The 12017-nt window shown below is 49.5% G+C and overlaps 1 protein-coding gene across 1 annotated transcript in view; it reads left to right on the top strand.

The window, feature by feature from the left end:
- Positions 1 to 12017, top strand: part of OCA2 (OCA2 melanosomal transmembrane protein) — a 121211-nt gene that overhangs the window by 71971 nt on the left and 37223 nt on the right. Inside the window, exons 20-22 of the mRNA XM_090263597.1 lie at positions 7001 to 7060; positions 7713 to 7817; positions 9394 to 9487. Of these exons, the coding sequence (XP_090119723.1) occupies positions 7001 to 7060; positions 7713 to 7817; positions 9394 to 9487 (259 nt within the window). The remainder of the gene's footprint in view (positions 1 to 7000; positions 7061 to 7712; positions 7818 to 9393; positions 9488 to 12017) is intronic.

Below are 12017 nucleotides of genomic sequence, written 5' to 3' on the forward strand. Positions count from 1 at the left end.
GAGAGCCCTCCTGTCCCTGGCTTGCTCTTTATTCTGCTTTCCCTTCCTTCCAGCTGATTAGTATTTATTTTGTATGATCGTAAAGCTGCAAATATATTTTATGTGTGTGTACATACATGTATGTAAATTGTGTTTTTGTGTGTCTTCCATCACCAGAACATAAAGCCCCAGGAATCAGCAAATGTGTCTTTCTTGGTCACTGTTGAATCCCCAGGGTGCTTGACAGTGCCCGGCACATAGCGAGCACTCAGTGAATATTTGTCAGACCAATAAAAAGAGAACGGGCGCTGGCCGGGTGGCTCAGCTGGTTGGAGTGTCGTCCCGTACGCCAAAGGGTTGTGGGTTTGATTCCCAGTCAGGGGCACATGTGGGAGGCAACCGATCAATATTTCTCTTTCACATCGACGTCTGTCTGTCTGTCCATCTGTCTCTTCCCCTCCCTCCCTTCTCTAAAATCAGTAATCATATCGTCAGGTGAGGATTAAAAAAAAAAAAAAGAACAGGACTGAGTTGTATAAAATATTGGTTTACAAGGATTTCACGTTGATAAAATACTTGTGCTTACAAATCCAATTGTGTGTCCAGGGTTACAACAGATGTCGTAACTGTCACAGGGGCTGTGTTTGGACAGTGGTCCTCAGAAGGCTTCTGGTGAGACTTGTTATCTAAAGTTTAGTGGTTTCTTGTTTCCTGGACAGTGAAGTCCCCAAGCAGGCACGTTCATGCTTTCTAGCTCTTTCCTTGCTTGGGTGTCCAGGAGGTTTGGAAAGGCTACCTGTGTAATGGCGTTTAATTGTGTCTCTGGCAGAGGGACATCTTGAGCTGCACCCAGGCTCTGTCACCGAAATTAATCACAGTGCTAATGATAGGCAAGATAAAGGCTCTAATTTGTAGGCTGCATGTAATCATTTCATGTTCATGGGTAATAACTCATGCCAAATTCCAAATAGGCTTCATGGAAGCCTTCCAAATTCTCCTTGGTCATCCACCATTTTCTTTTTTCAAAAATATTTATTTCTTTAGAGCAGCGGTTCTCAACCTGTAGGTGGCGACCCCTTTGGGGGTTGAACGACCCTTTCACAGGGTTCACCTAAGACCATCAGAAAACACATATATAATTACATATTGTTTTTGTGATTAATTACTATGCTTTAATTATGTTCATTTTTTAACAATGAAAACACATTCTGCATATCAGATATTTACATTACGATTCATAACAGTAGCAAAATTACAGTTATGAAGTAGCAACGAAAATAATTTCATGGCTGGGGGTCACCACAACATGAGGAGCTGTATTAAAGGGTCGTGGCATTAGGGAGGTTGAGAACCACTGCTCTAGAGAGAAGGAAAGGGAGGGAGACAGAGGGAGAGAAACATCGATCGGTTGCCTCTCACGTGTCTCCAGTTGGGGATGAAACCCACAACCTAGGCATCTGCCCTGACTGGGAATCGAACCAGTGACCCTTCCTTCACCCTTTGAGAGGACAACCAATCCACTGAGCCACGTCAGTCAGGGCCACCATTTCCTTATATAAGTTACTTTGTGGTATAAGTTACCTTTATTCATTAGCCCTGTGGCTTATAGCATAAGTCACATATCTCATGGTCTCCACTGTCTTGAGAAATGTTACGGACACCTGAGAAATAACACGAGGTGAGTGAGTGAAAGGATGGCCATTCCCTAGAAAAACTCGTTTTGAGACATGCTGGCGGAGAACGCAGTCCCCTGTGCGTGGCCCGCCCAATCTGTGCAGTTCACGAGTTCGAGACCAGCAACGGCTTGGTGTTTTTGCCTTAAAAAAACAAAACAGCACTATCACGAAGAAAAACACTCAACAAAAGTAAACTTTATTTCTTTAATTTGGAGTTTTTCCATTATTATTTAAGTCACTTCTGTGTTTCTCCTTCATGAAATACAAAAACAGAATTAGTTTTTAAATTATAGGTGCCTTAATTAATTAATTAATTGATTAACTTTTAACTTATAGTTGACACTCAAAATTTTGTATTAGTTTCAGGTGTGCAGCATAACGGTCAATCATAGGTCACCGATATTTCAATTTCTTAGTTGACACCATCCATAGTTATTACAGTGTCACTGACTGCGTTCCCTGGACTGTATTTACCTCCCCGTGACTGCTTTCTAACTACCAGTTTGTGCTGCTTAATCCCATCACCTTTTTTTCACCCAGTCCCCTAACCCCACTCCCGCCTGGAAACCATCAGTCTGTTCTCCGTGGCTATGAGTCTGTTTCAATTTTGTGTGTTTATTTGGCTCTTTAGGTTCCGTGCGTGAGTGAAATCGTATGGTGTTTGTCTTTCTTTGTCTGGCTCGTTTCACTTAGCGCGAAACCCCCTCGGTCCATCCATGCTGTCACGAATGGTAGGGTTTCCTTCTTCTTAATGGCCGAGTGATACCCCATTGTGTATATGCGCCTCTTATTTGTCCACTCATCTGCTGTACAGCCTTGGGCAGCTTCCACATCTTGGCTCTTGTAAATAACGCTGCAGTGAACACAGGGGTGAATATATTCTTTTGCATTAGTATTTTGGGTTCCTTCGGATATATTCCCAGAAGTGGGGCTGCTGGGTCATAGGCAGTTCTATTTTTAATTTTTTGAGGAAACTCCACACTGTTTTCCACGGTGGCTGCACCAGTCTGCACTCACACCAAGAGTGCACAAGGTTTCCTCTTTCTCTGCATCCTCGCGAGCACGTGTTGCTTGTTGATGTATTGATGGTGTCCATTCTGACAGGTAGGAGGTGGTATCTCATTGTGGTTTTAATTTGCATTTCTCTGATGATAGTGATGTTGAGCATTTACTATATATCTATTGTCTCTTTGTCAGTTGTCTTTGGTGAAGGGTCTAAATTATAGATGCCTTTCAATGGATTCTGATTCCAGCGTCAGGGATGAACATGAGACGAAGTTTATCTTTAGAGGACGAGAGGGGTCAGCAGCTCTGCTGTGGGCATGGGAGTGGGAGGGTCATTTAGCTGCTCTGCTGTCCTGTCGCTGAGCCCCCTGGGGGTGATGCCACCTTGCAGACAGGATTGTCAGTGAGGTCACTGCGAAGACAGGGAGAGAGGACACATAGAGACTTTTATTTTTAAATGCTTGTTGTAAAAAAAGATTCATAACAAGCTCCTTACCATTTTTTAAAAATCTTTACCCTAGGATATGTTTATTGATTTTAGAGAGAGAGAGGAAGGGGGAGAGAGAGAGATATCAATGTGAGAGAGAAATATTGATTAGTTACCTCCCATACACACCCAAACTGGGGATCGAACCTGCAGCTTAGGCATGTGGCCTGACTAGGGATCGAACCTGCAACCTTTTGGTGCATAAGATGATGCTCCAACCAACTGAGCCACCTGGCCAGGGTCACTTTTAATTTTAAATGTAGCAAAAAAAAAAAAAAAGGATTCCTAACAAGCTCTTTATTAGTTTTGATAACCTTTTTATAACCCACTCATAGCTCTGACAATCCTCAGAAATAATGATGTGATTCAAGCTCCAAGGAAGTAATTCCAACCCTAACATATTCCACGGTTTGTGAAAATGGTTGAGCATATCAGCCGTGAGACTTGTCAGAACTTTGTCTGTGTCAGAGGTTTTAAAATCCAAGTGTTTCGCTCAGGTCAGATTTTGCCGGAGACAATTTGAAAATAAGATTGAATTTCCTGAAAAAGGAAAAATCAGCCCGGAAAAGTATTGCCAAGGGCATCCGATCAAAGGACCCAAAGACACTTGGACTTTCTCTTTGACCCCGAGCCCCGACCTCGCTGCAGTTGCTGGTCACAGAGACGATGTAAAGCGCTTCAATTGTGACAGAGGTCAGGCTGACCCGCGCGTGTCCCTCCTCCCGCGGGACCTCTGCATGATTCACGCTGGCCTCCCCTACCCTGTCAAGGGCTCCAGGCGGGACATGGGGCCCTCTCTGTGCCCTGCCCAGGCCCCTGGTGGTGGTTACAGGTGCAGAGGTCAGCTGGGGAAGCCTTGGCACCAGAAAAGTGGCCTGTTTAATCTTTTTAAATCTACAAGTTAGCTGAAGAGGGCAGTTTCACTGGCTTTCATGATAAAAAAAGAATGTTGAGCTTCAGGTTTTCTGCGGGGGGTGTGAACCTTGAAAAACCAGTTCTCCCTTTGATTACAATGAAAATCCCAGACAAAATACAAAAATCAACTCTGCCTACATTCTGAGAAATAAAACCAGTGGATTGTGGAGGGGAGTCAATACCTGGGGAAGGGACCCCCCCCCCCCCCCTTAGAGGCGGCTTCCCTGTTTCTCTCTCTGGGGTGTCCCTTCGGGATAAGCTTCCGGGTGGGATGCACCACATCCCTGCCTTCCCATCCGGAGCCATCAGGACGAGCAGCACCTGCGGGCTGGACAGTGAGGGGGCCTCAGAGGAGAGCCAGAGGGGCCTCTCCCCATCTCCGGACATGCATTTGCACAAGCGCCAGCCGGAGTTCTGAGGCTCTCGCAGGTGGGGCGGACCTGAACCAGCCTAGCAAAGGCCTCGAGGCCTGTCCACGCCCGCCCCTGAGCCCTCCCGGCCGCGGTGGGTGCCGGACCACAGGCTTAGCCTCTGCAGATGCCTCGGACGTCGTGTGAGGCAGACCCAGACTCTCGCGGGGGGTGTGACCTGGACCCACGGAGGCTGTGGTCTCAGCCTAACTTCCAAACCAAACCAAAGCAAACAATGTATATTCCCCAGAAGTTTCTAGCAGGACCCGGAATCTACATATCTCACTGCTGACAACAGCCAGGGGACAGTCCCAAGGGACTCAGCCTACAGAGAGTGAGGGGAAGGCGTTCAGTTCTCCAGGGGAAGAGACAATGAACAGATCTCAACCCCTAGATGACCCAGAGGTGGAAATGACGAGGGGATTTAAAGTACCTCTTACAACGATGCTCAACGGCGTAAAGAAAAGCACATTTGTAATCAATGAAAACAGGAATTCCTAGGAAAGAAACAAAAATTATCCAACAGAACCAAATGCAAAGGTCATGCTTCAAATATCTATAAAAATCCTGTCGGGGTCCCGGCAGGGCGGCTCAGCTAGTCGGAGCGTCACCCAAAGGGCTGTGAGTTCGATCCCCAGTTGCGGTGCGTAGGGGCGGCAACCGACTGATGTTTCTTTCTCTCTCTCTTTAAAAATCAATAAGTTAAAAATTAAAAAAAGAACAAAGGAAGAGCAACAGAAATGGTAACTAGCTCGGCAAATGTATAAAAAAAACCCCACCTTTCCCTCCTCCTAAGATCTCTAACGACTGCTGAATACGTTACAATATTGTCCGGTGAGAATTGCTAGGTCCGTAGGTGAACGACATTCGAGAGAGAGAACCTGCGTCACTTCAAGACATGCATTTACTTGTTGCAATAAAATACTAACGTTAAGCAGACTGTAGAAAAACCACGTATGTATCCCGTAATCCTTGGGGTCACTACTAAAAAAGAAGAGTGAAAAAGTTTGGATAAAATGCCAATGGATAGAAATAACATAATATTGAAGTAATCCCAAATAAAGCAGGGAAATGTGCACAGAAATGAATGAAAACAGAGGAAAGAAGCCAAAACTGAACCAGTTTGCTGACCTGAATGCAGCCATGTCAGCAGTTACCTTAAAGGCAGCCTTCCAATGAGCAGGAAGACACCGAGGGACCAGATACAAAAACAGTAAGGCTCTGACATGTGCTGCTCACCAGAGATGTAATTTTATGACAAAGATACAGTTAGGCGGAACATGAGTGAATGGAAAAATATATAGTCTGCCAACCATCTGCATAAAGGCCGAAGTGGCATAAAATAGACAAATTGTGTTATTAAAGGTAATGAGGGACGTTTAATAATGACAAAGGGGCAGCTTATCGGGAGGACATAACAATTATAAATTTTCCTAATAAAGCCTCAAAAAGCAATTGATTCACAAAATTAAGACAAAATGGACAACTCCACAATTATAGAAGGTTTTATCTCTTTTCTCTCAGAAATTGATAGACCACCCGGACCAAAGACCAGGAAAACCATAGATGTTATGACTTTTTTTTTTAGATTTTAATTTTTAATTATCTTTAGAGAGAGGGGAAGGGAGAGAGAAAGAGAGGGAGAGAAACATCAATGTGTGGGTGCCTCTTGTGTGCCCCCATCTGGGGTCCTGGCCCACAACCCAGGCATGTGCCCTGACTGGGAATCGAACCGGTGACCTTTCAGTTCACAGGCCGGCGCTCAGCCCGCTGAGCCACAGCAGCCAGGGCTGGGTTCCATTCTTTTAAAGGAAGGCCAACAAACAACCGTACAGAAGATGGGGAAATTTCAAACTTATATTTAAACGTGGTCCTGCTGATGATTTTAGCTTTTACAGCATATTTAGCATGAGAACATCACTGTGCAGAGGCCACATTTGAGAGGTGCTGGGCAGCTGTCACCCCACTTCTGGTGCCCTCTTGGTTCTCCCTGCTCAGGACCCATCATGGGCAGCATAGCCCCCCCACCCCCCACAACCCCTGGGCTGGGACGAGGCCGCGCCTGCGCCCTGCCTCTCTCTGGACACAGTCCCCTGGATCTGTCCAGTGCCCTGGTGAAATAGACGTGTCTTTCCTTTCTGTGACGCTCCCATCAATGCTGCCTCTTCTTTTTATTCTTCTAAAGCTCCGCAACGCTTAGCTTTGAAAAGAAATGGGAAGCGCACCTTTCCTGGAAGATCTCCTGCGTGGAGGGCTGAGAAGCGAGACGTCCTCCCGCGGGAATTTAAACTGAATGGGGAATGACCACAGATCACGTACTTGGGCTGGCTTCTCGGTGACTCTTCAGTGAGCCTTTGGATCGTTCAGGGAATGATTTATAGATGCATATCTGAAGCTGATCTTTTATAAGGAAGGAGAGCCTGGGCCTACCTTCTCTTCTCTTATTTCCATCTCAAAGCGTGGCTTTTAAAGTTTGTGTGACTTCTTAGCTTTAAACTGACGCTCTTCTTCCATCCGTTCCCTTCTAGGCGCTGGCGCATCTGCACTTAATAGAATACGTAGGAGAGCAGACCACGTTGCTAATAAAGGTACGTTACACGCAGCGGTACAATGCGCTCCGGCCACTGCACCTTTGATTTTGTTTAAAAAAAAAAAAAGGCAATAATAAGTCCCATTAATTACGTGAAAAAGCACAGTCAGGGACCTCTTTTATCCTGGGTAGCCTGGGGATGAAGGGAGACTTTAAAAAAATATATATCCCTTTGTCCCTCCCTTCCCGTCTCTCTATAACTAACTAACTAAAATAATAAATAATAAATAAATGAAATCTCTGAAAAAGAAAAAAAAATTATGGGTGCCTTAATTTTGCTCTTAGCCTTTGGTTAAGAACTATGTCAGGCAGACAGCAGTCTCAGTAAGGGCCTGCGACAGGTCCCAGCCCCGGAGCCGCGCTGGGAAAGCTGGGGGGTGTGACCAGTGAGCTGCCACCAGGCAGAGGGGCCCCTGCTCCCCGCGCAGGGCTGGTGGCCTTGGCCGTGCCTGGGTCTCGCTCCTTTGTCACCTGTGGAATGCGGCTGGGCTCCCGGTGGGGTCGGGATGCGCAGGCTGGCCCTGTGTGAGCACCTGCTCTCTCCTGGGCCTCCCCGTGCGTCCGACGAGGGACAGACGGTTGTGCGCGCCAGGACAGGAGAGCCGCGGGTCCTGCGTGCCCGTGACTGACCCTGTGTCTGCTCCTTGCAGATGGTCCCGGAGGACCGCCGCCTTGCCGCTGCCATTGTCCTCGTGGTCTGGGTGTCGGCGCTTGCGTCCTCCTTGATCGACAACATCCCGTTCACCGCGACGATGGTGAGCAGCCACGGGCCCGCCCCCAGCCGGGGCGCAGTCTGGGCTGAGCCTTCCTGCGGGGGAGCAGAGGCAGGGCCCCGGGCCTGGCTGTGCCCGCAGGCTCCAGGGGCCCACGGCAGAGCCCCGCCGGCCGTGGGCAGCGCGTCCTGGTCAGCCCCACGGACAGCTGCCGCCGCTCCGGGAAAGACAGGGTGGTCTTGCCAGTTTGCTCTTAAAGGGCATTGGGAGACGCCCAGAGCTGCAGGCTGGTTGAAGGCATTTGTCTTTATTCCTTACGAACGTGGAAGCTTTGGTCTCCATCCTGCGTGGCTCCTGGCCCGGCAGAGACAGGACTGCGAATTGTCCGTGTGCTCCTGACCTGGCTGATTTTGGGGTGCCCGTGAGAGGCCTTCACAGGGTGGGCAGCCCCGTCCCCACTGTGTCCTCTGACATTGTCGCTTGCTCGGCTTGTGGCCACCCCCGGTGTGACAAAGTAAAGGCAGGATCAGGGCCCCAGGGGCCTGGGGGGGCGCTGCCCCTGCAGGACACCTGTGCAGGGGCTCGCACGACAGTCCATCACCATGTCATGGCCATCCAGGTCATTGTCACGGCCTGCCTGCAGCAGTATCCTCTTACGTACGCCGTCGTGCCTGGCACGAGAAGGTACTTAGCGACGTGGACTTGGGGCCGGGTTCCTTAGCAAAGTGCTGGGCATCTCTCTGGTGCCTCTGCCTGTGACCTTATTTGCTGCCAGTAACAGCCCACCCCTCCACGCCGTCCTTCCCTGTCCTGAGGCCTGGTCTCTCCCCATGGCGTGCCCCACACCCCCTTCCCGGGGCGGCCGCTGCCACTGCTGACCCTCAGGCCCCGGGTGCGGGTTGGATGTGTCTCTCTGTTTCCGGTGCTGGGCTTCTTGGGTTCCTCGAGATAGAAATCGGGGGGAAACCCCACGGAGATTTCCAGACAGATTTTATTAGGCTTGCGCTTGAGTACCAGGGAGGCAGGCAGGAGAGGGGGCCTGGGGACTGGACGTGCGTGGAGCTAGCGTAGGAAGATGGCTCTGTGGGTGCAATCCCAGGCGCTGCGTGGGGCTCAGTGTGACTCAGTCCCCTTTAAGGCCCACGGCAGCAGCTGGGGACAGTGGAGGAGAGGAAGGGCCAGCCGGCCATGTGGCCAGACACAGCGACAGACCGAAGGGCTCCGACGCAAGGCTGTGTGGCTCCAAAGCTCTCTTTGGCTTCCTATTGAGCGTCCCACGCTCTCTGCTGTTGGATGGCTGTGAAAGTGCTTTGGATTTTTTAAAAAAAATTAATTAATTTATTTTCAGAGAGGGGGCAAGGGATAGAAAAGGTGAGGGAGAGAAATGTCAATGTGTGGCTGCCTCTCACACGCCCCCAACTGGGGGCCTGGCCCGCAACCCGGGCATGTGCCCTGACTGGGAATCGAACCGGCGACCGTTTGCTTCACAGGCTGGTGCTCAATCCACTGAGCCGCACCAGTCAGGGCAGGGCTTTCGATGTGGATGCCCAGTCGCAGCACGGCAGGCAGCTCCTCTGGGCGCCCGTGGGTGTGACGCCAGCGTCCTGTCCCCCTGCAGATCCCCGTGCTGCTGAACCTGAGTCAGGACCCGGAAGTCAGCCTGCCCACGCCCCCACTCATGTACGCGCTGGCCCTCGGCACCTGCCTGGGAGGTAAGAGGCGCTGGTGTGGGGCGGGGGGGGGGGGGGGCTGCTGCTCCGCCAGGTGCAGGGGTGCTCAGTGCGCGCCAAGCCCGGGGCGGTCAGGGCTCTGGGTGGTTTCCCAAGCAGACACCGATCTTCAGCTGCGACTGTAGCCACTCCAGAGCCACTCAGTTCCTCCGCGCAGCCCGTCCCTTTGTCCTCTCTGCAGAGCTGCGCCGACATCCTAGGCTTGTGGCCTGATCGTGATCATTACTTATGTCTCAAAGTTAGTGGTTTTCCATCCCGCACTGGCCCACGTGACTCCCGCACTGCATGCAGGCCCACGCAGTTCATGTACAGAAACAGCTTTTGAATGAGAAGCTGCCCTCGGTCGCAGGCTCCTAGTCCCTCCTTAAGGAGCTGTGGGTGAAATGGTGACGGCCCACCTAGGAAGTGGGGTGTTAACCTGAGAGTAAGAAAGAAAAGGGTTTCTTTGTGGGGGGGGTGCGGCTGTTGTCCTTTGGAGGCACTGGAGGGTGAGCTGGAGGGGGGGGGGTCAGGAGAGACGGGCCTCCGGGGGCAGGTGCAGGGCTCTGAGGGTCCTTAGCCCTTCCCATCATCGCCTCAGGGAGCACCAGAGGACTGTGGAGAATCTTAGATAAACACGCCAGATACATTCCCAGTTCTTACTCTTGCACCCGGGTGCGCTCGGACAACCCAGCTTTCTTAGTTCTTTGATTGATGTCTGCCTGTGAAATCGACAGCTTTCTGTGGAGTGTGTCTCCTTGCTTGGGGAGGGGATTTTGTCCTTTGGTGGGGTCGCTGTGACTTCTGGAGGCAGCAAAGTCACTGCATGCAGCAGCTGGGACCCCGCTGCTTGTAAGAGCAGAGACCTGCTGCCATGGCCCCTCTGAGAGCCAGCCCGGAAAAGCAGTGTCTGTGTGCAAAGCTACCATTGACGCCGTCGGAGAAACGGGGTTCAGGGGAACGTGGAAATGTGTCCCCTGTGTGGGATTTTGTTCCATCATCCGCTCTGAGCCTGTGCTGTGACCTGACATTGGGCTCATGAGTGGGGACAGTCACCGAAGCTAAGATGGTAACAAAGGGCCGTTTGTACGGCCGTATGGGGGTTCAGGGGGCACCAGGTGGAGACTGGAGGGGAGTCGTAGGGTGTGCTCCAGCGAGGGGCAGGTGCAGGGGATCTCCAAGGGTGAGCAGCCCCTTGGGCTGGTTCTGATTTCCCCAGACCTTGTAGGGTCAACCTGGAGGGATGACCAAGGAGAGATACTAACATGGAGCATGTACACGACCAAGCCTAAAACAGAACTAAACCCTGGTTCACGGAGCCCCTGCCGGATGCAGCTGTGACCAGCAATGAAGGTGCTAAGACTCGGGATATTTTAACCCTACGGGTCATTAAATGGTGCCCAGTCATGCTGGGAGTGAACTCTACACTCTTCTGTGGCAGGGCCTCGCTCACTGACTCGGAGTTTGACATTTAAAAAAATTAGGGTAAAACATACAGGCATAAAGTTTGCAGTTTTAACCGATGTTCTTAATCCTCACCCGAGGATGATATTATTATTGTTATTATTGATTTTAGAGAGAGTGGAAGGGAGAGAGAGAGAGAGGAAGGGAGAGAGAGAGAAACATTGATTGGTTGGCTCCCATATGCTCTCCCACCAGGGATGGAACTAGCAGCCTAGGTCTGTGCCCTGACTGTGAATCGAACCTACAACCTTTTGGTGTACGAGATGACACTCCAACCCACTGAGCCACCCAGTCAGGGTGGTTTTAACCAATTTTAAATGTAGAGCTGCCACCTCTCTTATTTAGCACAGTGCTGGAAGGTCTAGCCAATGCAGTAAGGTAAGAAAAGGAAATAAAAGGCATATGGATTAGAAAGGAGGAAATAAAACTCTTCCTACTGCAAATGGCATGATTGTTTTATTAGATTCCAAGCAATCTATTGAAAAAATAAAACACATGGGAAATCATACAGCTAATATGTTAGCTCAGCAAGATCATGGTTACAAGATAAATATACAACAATAAGTTTTAGTGATGAACACACAGATACTATAATTAAATATACAATAATATTTATAATTATTCCACAAGTTAAATACGGAAGATGGGACTACAAAATGCTGATAAAAGAAATCAATGACGATCCAAAACACATGGGCAAGACAGACCATGTTCATGGACTGAAAGACTTAACATAGTAAACATGTCATTTGTTCCCAAATTAATATTTAGGGTTAACACAATCCTTACCAAGTTCTCAGCAAGTGCTTTGTACATATGCACAAGACTGTTCTAAAACTTAGGTGAAAAGAAGGGCACATCAATGGGAAGTAAGTAAATGAGAAGATGTTTGACATCCTTAACCATCAAGAAATTGCACATTAAAACCACAGGATGTCATGACACACCTATAAAATTAAAAAGCGGCTAAAATTAAAAAACAATAGTGCCAACCCTGAATGCTGATGAAGATGTGGAGAAACGGGACCATTTCGATGCTGTTGTTGGGATGATAGATGCCATCCGTCTG

This window comes from Furipterus horrens, unplaced genomic scaffold (assembly GCF_987537825.1).
Source record: "Furipterus horrens unplaced genomic scaffold, mFurHor1.1.pri manual_scaffold_16, whole genome shotgun sequence".
Lineage (NCBI taxonomy): Eukaryota > Metazoa > Chordata > Mammalia > Chiroptera > Furipteridae > Furipterus > Furipterus horrens.